We start from the raw sequence: 14,905 nt of genomic DNA on the forward strand, positions 1-14,905 counted from the left end.
TTTTGTAAATTAAAGAAATTTAAGTTATACNCAGAGAATTTCACTCCTTGATTAGGTGGTTAGAGCCTTGATTATGAATAAGCCGTGAATTTGAATAGTCAGGAGCGAGGTTCTAACATAGAGTAGAATCGAACATGGAAGAGGTTCATTGACAACAGTAAAAAGATGGGTGAATGCTTGAATTCTTGTTCCCACACTCGCTAACTTGGCTAAGTTTGTGCTGCACTTACGGCACTCCACAACGATTAGATCTGAGCCCAACATTATCCGAAGAAATAATTTTCAAAAGTTATATTTGCATAACCTTTGAATTTTCCTGTATAACTTTGAACTCCAACAGGAATGGACTTGGTTGCACCATGTAATTTCACAAACTATCTAGTCTTTGTATTCTCCACCCCCACCGGCCACCCCTCTTATTTTTGTAAATTAAAGAAATTTAAGTTATATAACAATATCCATAACAATGAAAAATATTTTACATGTCTATCGAAATACTTACTCAAGATATAACAATAACAAGATAGTTCAGGTGGTGAGAAATAAATTATCTGAAATCATATTAAGGTGACAAACAACCCCTCCCTCAACCAATATGGAAAAGTAATTGATACCCTATATCGAAAAAACTGTGTATCGAAGGAGTGAATAATATAACATGAGAATGCATTATTGAATTAATCAAGAATTAAAATGAGTTTAACGATAATACTATGTTAAGAAAATAAATATTGGACCCGAATTAACTTCTAAAATTAACTCATAAAATGATAATTATCTATGACCACATAAGAAGACAAAGGACTCGTTGATAAGAGAGAATTGCTCATATAGTAAGTAATCCCACCTTCAACCCTGACATTGTAGGTTGGAGTCACCAAGGGAGCAAATAAGGTGGGAGCTTGTAGGTATTCTATTTTGCTAATCAGCTCTGCATTTCCTCAACTTCACTCAAAAGATGAAGCAACAAATAAGAAGAAAGAGAGAAAGCCAGTGCCCATTGACATTTCCAACAAAGGTATGAATCACAGATATTTTCACTGAATCAAAATTCTTCTACCAATTATAGATATCTAGCATGTCTACAATATACACAGCACAGAATACAGAATTTTAAGCTTATAACCACTGCCTGCAGCCCTCCCCCCCGCCGACCCCTCCCCGAAAACAAACACACTAATAAAAAGACATTCACACTGCTCTAAGAATCTATAAACACAGGAAAAAAGAATGTTTTTTTTCTGTCTTTCTAAAACGTTTCTGAAACTAAAGGGCTTATAGATGCTTTACTTTCTTCATGGCAAATTCCTCCACAGATGTGCCTGTTTGGATCCTGTTAGTCTACATTTGTATGAATTTAGTCCCAACTGTTCGCATTGATATGCTAGTTTGTGCAATTGAAGCCACGGCAAATTGAAAGCCAGATTATAAGAACCAAAAACAGGATGATGCCAAACACAACCAACTTTATTTTCATATTCTGATACCACATCTTCCGCCGTATTTGAGTCCCCTTTGTCTTGAACTCAAGGGCCTGAAAGCAAACATACAAGGTTTGAAACATTTTACAGATGCTATTAACACTTGCTATTATAAGAAAATCATCAACCAAACTTACCGAATCACGCAGGTTCTCAGTCTTGCCAGATAGTATAGTCAAGTTTTCCCCTCTTTCAATGGCCTGGCATGTTTAAATTAAGTCAAATGAATAGAAGTTTAAATAGCTTGAGTTGTTGCTTTTTCGAACCGCATAAATGCTTATAAAAGCCTAAAGTTATTGCTGAAGTTTACAATCCCATTACACTGACACTCATGTCAAAGTTAACATCTGACTTGCAGATTGCAACAAAAGCACATTGCATCATCGCATCAGATATATTAAGTATGCCTGAATACCAGAATCAGGCAGGTCAACAACCCTAATTAATCGATTCTGGATTCAAGAAGCATTTACAAGTACGTAACTAGTCAATCTACCATGGTACAATAATGCTAAGCTATTAAAGGGAGTTGGCATCCTTGCTAGCTGTAACTTGGATATCCTAGTTTCTGTAGGTCTATTTTTGTAAATCTGGAGCTTCAGCTTAATAAATAAAAATTGTCTGAGATGTCCTCCAAACTAGGTGGAAAGTCTATTTTTCATGCATATACTGAAAGAAATTTGGAACTTTCTCTTCTGAAATATTAATGTTACAATTATTGGCATTATAAGCAGTCATTCATCTTTGTTCAAGTTACTGTTAACACACTTCATAGGTTGAATAGCTGAAATCTCATGGAACACAAAGTGAGGTCAGAGACTGAGCAAATCCATGAGAGAACCGACTTAATATGACAGAAATTATTGATGCATCACATAATAGATTAGTGCCTGCAGATACTTTTCTCTTTTTCTTTTTTTTGTTTTACTTAATTTGTCCATCTCATTGGATGCATCGTGCAACCACAATCAGAGAGAATCACATGGTTATTACCTCATCAAACAACCACAACTCAATCACATGTCAAGACACTTCTCCTTGACAGTACATTGAAACTTAAAGAGGCTGGCAAACAACAGGGTTCATCAAAGATTAGATGCTTCTCAACCGAAAAGGTACAGATTCATAATTTTGACAGGATTTTGGGATTCATTAAGGAACATGGGATACTATGATAACCAGATGCTAAATCCAAAAAGATTACATCTATTATTAACCTGTCAAAAAAAGAACAAAGATCAAATGTGATGACAAGTATCTAGTATGACATGAACGGTCCATACCAACTACATGACTTAAGATGTAATTGTTTCTGAACAAAGATCTGTTAGTCAAAAAGGAAGATCTTAAGCAAATGCAAATAAAAATAGGAGATAAGATAAATTCCATAATATAGACAAAAGATGTATTGTTGACCAGGAAGAGGCACCTAAATTAGGTGAAGTTCATGAATTTTAAGCTCAAATTGAGATGCGAACTCAATTCTCTGAAAGCAAAATGTTACTACCTTTTTTCTTCTTCATAACGCCTTTTTTCCCTCTCTACCTCCACAAGGTAATGGTACTGCACACACTCTACCCTCCCCAGAGTCCCTCCCTCCCCCCCAAACTTAGTGGGATTTCACTGGGTATGTTGTTGTTGTTGTTGTATAAGGCCAATTTTTATTTTACCTATGGAACTTTTAAAATTATTTTGGAACTGTCTATGGTATCCACAAATGATTTTCAGAAGGGACAGGGTAGTGTCGGAAGAATAAAAAGATTTAATTAGGTACCATGTAAGGTTCAAGATTATGTTTTCTAATAAGCTATCAGGTCCAAATATATTCGCCCCACATTTGTGGGCGAAATTAACAAACGTTCATCTTTAACTACAGATCCATCACGCAATAAGACGTTCATGTAGCTGTACAAAGAGGAAGAATAAATTACTTTTATCTGGATATACTAGGCAAAATTCATCCATCTCAAAAACAAAAACCAAAAAAAAATAAAAAAGGATGTCAGAGGACAATATGTATCATGAAGAAACAAGTGAACCATATTGCAGAAGATAATATCATATGCAAAGCATCTTTCTCCAGTTTACTTGGCATACCTTGTCTATATTCTCCAACATAATACTTTTGACTTCAGACACTTGGGCTTTAACTTTTAGTAGTTTCTCAATCTCGTCAGCGTGGTCAATTATATACTGCATGTGTTCTTTCATGATAGGTCTGAAAAGTTTGACATATTTTACCTGTTATACTTCTGTGTAATAGAATACACCTGCAGTAGAATATGAGAATACATACCCGAACTCTTTATTAAGACTTTTAGCCACAGCAGTATCTGCTTTACCACCACCATATCTTTTATTAAAATCAGCTCTCACACGTTCCAAAAATGCAATTGAAATCTGCTTCCCCACAGATTCTTTGGAAACTACACAATAAGCTGCAAAAAAATAACAAGCATTAGATCAGACTTGCACAAGGTTCAGCTGTTGCATCAACCTATAGTATAAGACAGTAGGACGAACATAAGTGAAAGGTGGTCAACAAAGCAGCAAAAGGTGATTAATCACTTCCCTGCAAGTATCAAACGATAGCAAGCTCAAACAGATTTACTAGGAAACACCAGACAATATAGCTTTTTGACTCTCGACGCTAGAGCATATATCTATTTTTGATAGGATCACTAGACCATATAGCTAATGACATCATTTAGCAATTCAAAAGGAAAAGGCTCTTTGAAATCATCAGCAGAGATACCTTATAAAAAAAAGTACTCCCACTGTCCCAAAAAGATTGTCTTGATTCGGAATATGATGGACAGACTAACTAATGTTTGGTGTGAATTCGAACAATCTTCAATTTTTGAAACAAAATTTACATATTTAGAAACTACATAAAAAGTACTATAAGTCAAGATATTTAACAATTCAAAATATTTAGAAAGTATTTGAAAAAATTATGGTCAAAGAAAATACTCTTTGACTATTCAAATAGTAACTAAGACAATCTTTTTGGGACAGAGGGAGTATATTATTTGCCTAGGCACTTTGGCAGCCTAAAGATTCTTTGAGATCGAACTTGACTTTCTCAACGTTATTCCTTTTTAGATAGTAGAGCAGCCAGGGGCAGCCGTCCGCACCAGAGGTATATATAGAGCCATGAACTAGTAAGACCGTCAATTATCCACTCAATCTAAACTACAATATGACCCAAGAAAGTGGAAATATCCTCCAAAGACAATTTATATCCCTATATTTGACTGTCTATTAGCTCCTTTCCATCTCACTCAGCCTCCTCAACCTACAGAGTACAGAATCTTGACGGTTAGCGCCGTCTAGAACTTCCACTAAGATTAGAAAGCCAAGTTCTGCCTTAATCATTTTAAAGCTACAATTATAGCATAGGTTCACAACTCTACCTCCTGTCAGTATTTATTTGTAAATGAGAAGTAAAAAACTACACTTCATTTAGGATGGAGTGTGTGTAATCAATCAATTTGGAAACACATCCTCTTTTCTAGTATTTCGTTAGAATTTGGATTTCTTTTTCTATGTAGAGAGAATTTGACTATTCAATAAACCACTAAAATCTCTTTTTTTTCTCTTTGATATGTGTAGAAAATATTGACAATGCAATAAACAAAAGGACAGAACATCTACCAAATTCTCCCGCTTCCCATCAGCTAATTCTCTGACAATTCCATTTGCTGAAAGACGAATCTCAACTGATCCCACATAGACATTTCACATCCTATATCTATTGCATTCAGCTTATACTACTAACTTTTCAAGAACTAAACCAAATTCTCAGTTTTACACTTACAGGAACATTGCTCATCACAAAAATAAATGCAGATAAGTGATGGAAAATTCAAACTTGAAACACGATTGGCGAAGGTGATGCCTTAGTAAGGATGAAGAGTATCTATCAATATCACCTCAATCCCAGCTATATGTATTCTCTGTACTAACTCCTCTCTTGTAATTTGGTTACTTTTACACTATCGTCAACATACCACAACCCTCTTACTCATATGTGATTGTGGCTGCAAGCATTGAACATTTCAAAATCTCCCTAAGATATCATTGTTAAGCTAGTCAATTTAGCTAGCGTTTGGTCATAGCTTTTGAGAGTAGATTTTGAAAATTTATCTTCTTTGGCCATGAAATTTGATCAGATTTTGATATTTTCAAGTTGTCAGATCATGAATGATATCATTGTTAAGCTTGTCAATTTAGCTTGCGTTTGGCCATAGATTTTGATCAAAACTCCAAACACAACTTCAAATTTCAAACGTCACAACTTCAAAAACTCAAATTTTCGTATTTCAAGTTTCAACTTCAAAATTTATGGCGCTAATTTTCTGTTTTACCCCTTAACCAAAGATCAAATTATCCTAAGCACAGTACCCACCCTTTCTTCCCAGCAATCTTTCAACATAAAAAATAAGTATCATGTTCACATAAGTTGCCCCTTTTTTCTTAGCAGCAATCTTTCAACAGCACAATTCTACACCAATAAAGACTCCACCTTTTCCTCTACAACTCAAGATCCATCAATACCCATTTCAAATCCAACTAAAACAAACCAACAGAAGTGCATAAACAACGTAAAAAAGATAAGAAGGAAAATTTACCATAACCATCTTGAACAAGGAAGTTAAAAGTATGATGATCACAATTATAAGTGAACTTATTGTTTGAAGAGGGCAATTTCTGCAAACACTGAGCTGCAATCGCCGGGAAATTTCCGGTGAACTCTGTGTATTCAGCTAGTACCATAGTACCACGAGCTACAAAACTGTATATGAAAGATTCTTGACCCATTTCGTTAAATTCAGTAACCCAATTGAACTAAAGTCCGAGATGCACGGCGGCGGAGTATTACCGGGAAGTTGGCCGGAGCTTTTCTTAATTTCTGAGTTATTAATGCTCCTTTATTGCTTTGTGATTAAGGTACTTGTTTTCTTTTTGTGTAGACATAAATATAAAGAAGAGCAACGGCGCCGTTGTAGTTTGAATAGATCAAGAAAATGGACTTTCTTTGTATTTAACCAATTTCTTTCAAAGAGGAGAAAAATATTTAACTTAATATATATTTCAAAGATATTCTAGAACTAAATTGGGTTTGAGGGAAAGAAGAAAGGTATATTTACATTTGGCTTTGGGAGACAAAGGTTACCTTAGGCGGCATGAATTGGTATCTTAATTTACCTACTACTTTGTGAACAACAAGTTCAACATAATTAATCGAGATAAATTATGAAAACATCTTTAAATTTAAAGAAAAATTAAAGGTATATTATTGATAATTTTAAAAATATTCATTTTCTTAATTAATTAAATTAAGATATAACCAATTTATCACATGACGTAACAAGTGATCTTAATCTTTTGTAGGAGAATGACACATGGGATTCTTAATTAAAAAAAGTTGAAAGAAACGTTAAGAACACACCTAAACTTGGCGATAATTTAGGAATATATTGTACTTATGTTGCAATTCACTTTTTAAATATTTTAATATTATTTCATTATACAAACTTTTAATTAAACATTATATAAATTGTATGTTTTAAGTAAATCTCTTGTATATTTAATTATTTTTTATGTAATATTTTTATAATATTAATTTTAGATATAAAATTTAGCTTTTTTATAAATTAATTTTTCTATATATGACTTTTTTTTAAAATTAAATTTATGTTAATTTTACTATAAATTATAAGTGGATATAACTACAATTAACCTTCACAAAAATTAAAAATGCAAACATATAAATTTTTAAACAATTAATACAATGTACTTAAAAATAACCGAAAATAATAAACATTCAACAAAGTAGTAATTGGCATTCACCATGAATTATATATGGTGAATGTTTTAGAAAGAATTTGTTTTATGAAATAAGAAATAATACTCCCTCCATCCCATTTTATATGTCATCATTTTACTTTGCACTCGCATTAAGAAAGGATGTAACTTTACCCTTCTACCCTTATTTAATGTTTTTTTAAGTCAACTTTATTAACAAATGACAAGATTAATTAATTATTCTATCAAGGGTATGATAGGCAAACTATGGTAATTTATGCATAAATTTTATAAATAACAAGTATCGTGGTCCAGCTATTTATAGAAAGGAATGACATATAAAATAGGATGGAGGGAGTAATATAATAATGAAGAGAGATAAAAATATTCCTTTTTGGTGTAAAATTTGGTGCAGTAGATTGGAATTGATTACACCAAAAATAGTTTTGACATCAAATTTGATGTAAAATTTGATGTTTGGGTTGGAGATGCCCTCAGAGGACAACTGTATATGAAGGATATGTAAAATGTACAGTATATTTTATCATGTATGTATGACGATCTCCATTGAAGCAGCACACTGACGATCGAACATGTGAGATTGAAGTGGGCAATGGAGGCTAGGAATTTTACATACATAGATACATATATGCTATAAAATTACATAATTTCTTTATGTTATGTAATTATTTAATTTCTCCACCTCAATTTATATGATATAGTTTGATTGGACATGAAATTTAAGAAATATGAAAAAATGCAATATTCCCAAACCATTCTTAAGATAAATGAATTTTTAAATAAAGAGACACCTTTATAATTTTTTTGTCAAATAAGTGGAATGCAATATGAATACAATATTGATAGTATCTTTAAATATTTTATCAAATAAAAGAATGTGTTACTTTTTCTTTGTGTTGACTAAAGTTTTAAATAAATTGGGAGAGATGAAATATAAGAATGTAGAATTAGCAACATTAGGTACTTTTTCCAAGTAATTGCTTCGATTAATTTTTCCCTTTTTCATTTGTATGACGGTATTAATATAATACAAAATTTTTTTAAAAACTAAATATAACTTAAAACAAAGTTATTTTCGTTTTCTTTTCTAGAAAATGGCTTGGGCTGGGACAAGAAAATGTGGAGTTAAATTTCACTTCTGAGATACATAGAATAGTTCTACCAATAAATTTATATTCAGATTATTTAATTGTTTATGGATTCTTGATTAATATTGTATATATATTTTTAAGAGTCGCTTATCAAGTTGATAGTGTCCTTAAATGTAAAATAACTCACAATCTTTACGTGAATATAAAATTGTGACTTTGTGATTAACAAAATTAGTTATTGAATTTTTGTAGATTTTACCGTGCATATAATATACATTTTTTTTAAAAAAAGAGAAAAAGAGGAACAAATCAAAAGAAAAGGAAAAAAAACAATATATATTTTTCCAAATATAATTGAGAAAAATTCAACTAATAATTATTCGTTCATTCAAAGTAGCGGGGACACGCCATAAAAGTCACTTATATCCATTCAACTCTATCCAATTACACGTTATTTGTATATTAAATAATTTGTTTTTAAAAAAGTATGTCATCATTACTTTAAAATAAAATAGGGAAAATTGTATATAATAGCAAATTATTAATTCAAATTAAATGCTATAAATATAGTTTGATTTAATTGTACCCTATAGCAAACTGTTGTTATTTCACCTCTCTCCTGGTGAATCTCGCTCGCCACTCCCGTTCTCTCCCTCGCCTCTCTCGTTTTTTATACAAACGCAAGTGTATAAAGTGCGTTGTGTTTGTATAAAACGAGAGAAAATTGTATATATACATGTATTTTCGTTCCCCTCTCTCCCCTCTCCCAGATCTCGCTCGCCACTCTCCCAGATCTCGCTCTCCCACTCGCTTCTCTCACTTTATATAAAAAATGCAAATTGTATAAAATGTGTTTGTGTTTATATAAAGCGAGAGAAAATTGTATATTTACATATATTTTCGTTCCCCTCTCTCCCCTCTCCCAGATCTCGCTCACCACTCTCCCAGATCTCACTCTCTCACTCGCATCTCTCACTTTATACACAAACGCAAATGAATAAAATGCGTGAAAATTGTATATATACATATATTTCCGTTCCCCTCTCTCCCCTCTCCCAGATCTCGCTCGTTCACTCGTCTCTCTCACTTTATACAATTGATCTTTTTGTATATGTATACCAAAACAGATTGCACAACTGTTTTTTTTAGTATATGTATAGTGAAATATACATATTTATGTTTGTTATGGAACGCAATTATGCAAACTTTGTTATAACATACAAATATGAATTTTGTGTTTGCTATATGTGAAAGTTGCTCAATAAAATAACCTAGAAAAGAAAAAATCAGGGTGCTGTACTGCTCTTTATGGAGTAATTATTAAGTACTGATCTTTTCTCTGTCTGATTTTATTAAAATGATAACAAAATAAGGCTTAGAGGAAAGTTAAATTAACAAAACAGCATCTCCATTTTTATTCACTTTATTTATTGAACTTGGCATGCCCTAAAAGAGTATATTATTAGTTATCAAAAATTGGGGACGAGATGATGCAATTGAAATGATTATGATGTCCACCCTCCTTCTCTTTCTCTTTCATTGTTTTTTCTATGGTATTTTGATTATCCAAAATAAATTACGTTTGTCAATGATATACAAAGTCATACATTATGAACTTATCATAGTTTTACGTTGAGAAAAGACATAAAGTCACCACTGAAGTTATTTCGAATTTTCAAAAAGATACTTTAACTTTGCAACCGTCTTATTACCCCAATAAACAATTTTGAACATATATTATTATAGCATTTTTCGTCCACCTCACATAGAGAGTAGTGTGCGCTCTCTCAAAGAGAGTGAGCACCCTAAAATAACTAATATAATTTTATTTTTACAAGTATTTTATTATAAAATATATTTTTTTATTTTTCTTATTATTTTAACTTTTTGTCTTTTTCTTTTTTCTCTTTCTTTCTTCTTTCTTTTTCAAAAATTCATTGACATCTTCATTGAAACTTTTCACTTCCAATGTCACCATTTTTACCACAACTTCACCTTCCTTGTTTTATTATTATTATTTTTACTCTCATTAATTTTAAAACTTTATCTAAATTTTTTCTTATATTTCGAAGAATTTGATAAACCCATTAGATTTCAAGATGATTAGGAAGTATCATATAGTTATTTTCATCCGATTTCAAGTAAGTTCTTTCAATTTTCAGGGAATTCATTGATTCTTTTAAAATTATCATTTCTAATTTTGAAGTTATATGAAAAGGAGTAGTTGATGATACCTTCAAAAAAATAATTAATTTTGTTATCAATAATTCAATAAAGTCTAAAAAATAGTATGAATTCTATAAAAAAAAAAAAATTACCGGAGAAGAAGAAGAAGAAGAAAAAGAAAAGAAAATGGGAATGAAGTTCAACTTGACGTGGGGTGGGGTGAGGGTGGGAAGTGAAGAAAAAGAAAGAAAATGGGGGATGAATCACTTGACAGTGGGAGCTGGAAGATGGAGTGAAATTTAAGATTATATCAAAATTAAAATAAGTCAAAAAGAGAGAGAGAAATAAAGAAGAAAAAAGATAAAGAATAAACTTAAAATGAAAAAAAATTACATTTTTAATTAAATTAACACATCTCATATAATGATTGGTGTGTGAACACACTTGCTTTTTAAAATTTGGGGCTGATCGAAAAATGATATAATAATATATGTTCAAAATTATTTAGTGGGGTAATAAAATAGTTACAAAGTTAATCCTTTTGAAAATTCGAGACACTTCAATGGTAACTTTATGACATTTCTCTTTTACTTCAAACAAATGGAGACAATACATATACAACGTGATTACATGGATAGGTTTTTCAACCAAAAGGAAACAGCATATATGAATATACCTTATGAGTTCAATTTCTTTTTTAAAGAAAATCAATATTATCGACCTTTTATAGCCGATTAATTCTTATAAATTGTTTCAAAAGTTCAAAATAATATATTTACGAGGTCAATTTTTAATAAAAATGATAATACATAATGTTTTTAAAAAATGACCTGATCAGATAAGTATTTGATTCAAAAAGTATTTTAAAATATTAAAAATTAAATATCTATATCAGGATGTAACTATTTTTAATATTATCCTGATCGAGTGTTAGAAGATTGAAATTTCACATAAATAAGCGCATTAACCTATAAGGCTGATTTCAATTGATTTTTCTAGAAAACCGACCTTTTAAGATTGGGTGTTAGACATTTTTTTTAATAATTCAACCAATGAAGCACAAGTTAATTTACCCCTCTCCCCCTCCCAAATAATATTTGGGAGCCGCGTATGTATATATATATATATATATATTCAATTGAAAAGTAAAATTTATTCTTCTCTCATCAAAATTGGCATGATATAAATAAACTTTCAAAAATAGACAATTACCTAAATACATTGTAAAAATATAGCCTAGAACACAATTTGATATACAATAATATACATCTGGTATACAATAATATACAAACTTTTCATATTTTATTTTTTACAAAAATATTTAAAAACTTGATATTCAATATTATACACCCAACACACAATATTTACACTGTTATATAAAAAATGAATTTCGTTTTCTTCCTTAAATTCAAGCATCATATTCATCTAAAAGCAACTCAAACCCTACATCAAATCACCCAAAAATTTATATTTAGGCTCTTCAATATGGAACTAATCTTTTGCAGCAATCTCACTTAAAACGGAGCTTATTTGCATAAATTCATTTTTCATATTTTGAAGCTTCAAGCTTCAACAATAATTGTCTATTGCTTCAACAAAATGTCAATAGTATTTCATAGTAACTTTAATAACAGAGGTAAAACATGATTTAATATGTATATTTTTTTCAAAAGTATGGGCCATTAGCAATTACTCAACTATATATAGATATATGACCATTCCTTTTACTCTGAACAAACCTTGTAATTTAAATTCAATTAACTAACTTACATTGTAAAAGTATAGCCCAAAAATTACATTACAAATCTTTAGCCCAAAACACAATATAAAATATGCAAGCCTTCATATATATATTTATTTAAAACAATATAAAATATGCAAGCCTTCATATATATTTATTTAAAATATTTAAAACCTTGATATACAATACTATACACCAAATATACCCAATATAAAATATTATAAAAAATTATACACTCATATATAATAATATATATATAATATTATACAAAAAACAAACTTCATCGTCTTTCTTGAATCTAAGATAAAAAACATCTCAAAAACTATGTCAAATCATCCAAAATTTCATGTTTAGGCTCCTCAATACGTAATCAATCTTTCACAACAATACCCACTCAAACGAAGCTTATTTTCAAACTTTGAAGCTTCGAGTTTCAACAATGGTTTGCTTCAAAGAAATATCAATAGTGCTTCATAGTAGCTCCCAATAATGAAGATAAATCAATGTAAATTTCTCCAAAATCATGAATCATTATCAATCATTCAGTTATATATACATATACATACGTATGAAATCATTCATTTCAATTATGAGACAGACAAGTTGTAAGATGACTTAGAGAGACTCCGCAACCTAGTATTTCCATAATTCTTTACTCCAGAAAATTGAAATCCGAAATTGTTTGTTGGTATGGTGCTTGTCGTTTTACTATGAATTTTGTAAGAAGTACTCTTTATAAAATAAAGAAATGAAAATTGGGTATATTCTATTTTTCATCGTAGAAGGTAGCTAGCAAAAATAAGATGTCTTTGAAGTGGGTAGTGAAAGACAACTTAATAAGAATCTATTGTTAATAATACATGAAACTGGGTCAGTTTAAATAAGCATTGAAAACTTTAGCTAAAGTATGCAATGTAACTTTATGAACTACACTATAATGTAGTTATCTTTATATAATTTGTAACTAATTCAATTAATAAAATTTAATTATAAAATTAGTATGATATATTATTTGTCCTATAAAAGAGATGACTCGAGGTTATTAAAAGACACCACAAAAACATTGAAAGAGTTTTCATAGATAAAAAGGGTGTAGTTATTGTGAAAATATACAAAATTTCATAAGGATTTTGTAAGAAATCGTTAAGGCAATTAGTGATGATAATATATCCGATCAAACTTAGAAGTACGTATGTCTAATTTCGCATAAACATTCGAGCTTAATTCCTTTAGGTTTTATATATTGGTGAAAAGGAACTCTTCTATATCTATCATTTTCTTTGAAGAGAAGTTTTGGACTTTTATAAATAAATGATCTTTTTTTCTAATACATAACACAGTAGCAATCACAATATAATTGTTCAGTGAATTTGTTTTAGAGAAAAATTTATTCTTTAAAATATTTTTTAGTTATATTAAAATGTTTTCATACTTAAGTCAATTGACTAAAGCATATAAAAGATTATGCTTCTTTCACTATATTTATCTTACCTCTCAAATTTATGATCGTTCAAGATTTGCAATTATTAGACTCCTCATGATTCCGTGCTATTTTGATCACAACTCAAGTGCAGGCAATCCCTACTACCAATCATCTTCAGGCTCCATCACAACTAGCACTGCTGTCAACTATCATCAATACATCATCATCTACCTCATATTTTCAGCCACCATCAGCAATATTATTAACTACTAACATCAATCAACTTCACTATCATAACCACCACCGTCATTACCATCAATCACCATCATCACACTAGTCACTACAATACCAACCATCTCTACCATTATAACTATCATCGCCACTATATTACTAGCCACTAACATCAACCATTACCACACCACTACAAATCATCTCCACCCATCCCTACCGAACATCAATATTACATTTTTTTATCAAATAATTTTTTTTTAAAATATTCAATTACTTTTTTATTTGAATTAGTATATTTAGAAATAAATAAACTATGCACATTGAAATATTGAAAAACAAACGGTCCTAATCATTCAATGTTCACAGAGACGACATCTTAATCATACAAATTCAAACGTATTAATCTTAACGAAAACAAACGAGTTCTTCACACTCAATGGATAGAGGTCTCAAAATGAAACATAAATTGAATTACAACAACAAAATTAAAGTAGTTTAATTAAGAAGCTAGCTAGGGGTGTAGTACTAGGGAAGAAATTAAATGGAAGACCTCTATTTAATTTTTCCTAACAATTAGGAGGAGAAGTGAGATTGCATTTAGTAGGAAGAGCCAATGCAAGTTCAGGATCAATTCCAAGAGAGGGCAATACGAATGAATTCCTATAAGAACACAAGCACTGCAAGTCTGCAGCTGACAAGGCTTCACAGCAAGAAGCAGATGGCTCCACTGGATTTGGCTGTGTTACTGATGGCTTACATGATGTCAAACCATCGTCATTCATCTTACAAATGCTCAATCCACTTGTAAATTCTACTATAAGTAGTAGTCCTAGAACTACCATACCCAAAACTCCCACTTTGCTTCCTTTCATAGGCATGTTTACAAGTAAAGTGTATGTGGAGTTTGCAAGTTAAATTGTTGAATTTATAAGCTGAGGAC

The 14,905-nt window shown here is 30.7% G+C and overlaps 2 protein-coding genes across 2 annotated transcripts; both read right to left on the minus strand.

Moving 5' to 3' along the window:
• Window positions 1-1,268: 1,268 nt before the first annotated feature.
• Window positions 1,269-6,543, minus strand: LOC125853834 (vesicle-associated membrane protein 724). Its single transcript, XM_049533583.1, has 5 exons — window positions 6,116-6,543; window positions 3,778-3,919; window positions 3,579-3,699; window positions 1,619-1,681; window positions 1,269-1,534 (listed from the first exon to the last, which is right to left on the minus strand). Exons 1-5 carry the CDS (start codon window positions 6,303-6,305, stop codon window positions 1,385-1,387), a joined length of 666 nt encoding a protein of 221 aa, XP_049389540.1. The 5' UTR covers window positions 6,306-6,543; the 3' UTR covers window positions 1,269-1,384.
• Window positions 6,544-14,316: 7,773 nt separating this feature from the next.
• On the minus strand, window positions 14,317-14,905 carry LOC125853853 (putative lipid-transfer protein DIR1). The gene has a single exon (XM_049533605.1). It carries the CDS (start codon window positions 14,841-14,843, stop codon window positions 14,532-14,534), a length of 312 nt encoding a protein of 103 aa, XP_049389562.1. The 5' UTR covers window positions 14,844-14,905; the 3' UTR covers window positions 14,317-14,531.

Source organism: Solanum stenotomum, chromosome 1, assembly GCF_019186545.1.
Source record: "Solanum stenotomum isolate F172 chromosome 1, ASM1918654v1, whole genome shotgun sequence".
NCBI lineage: Eukaryota > Viridiplantae > Streptophyta > Magnoliopsida > Solanales > Solanaceae > Solanum > Solanum stenotomum.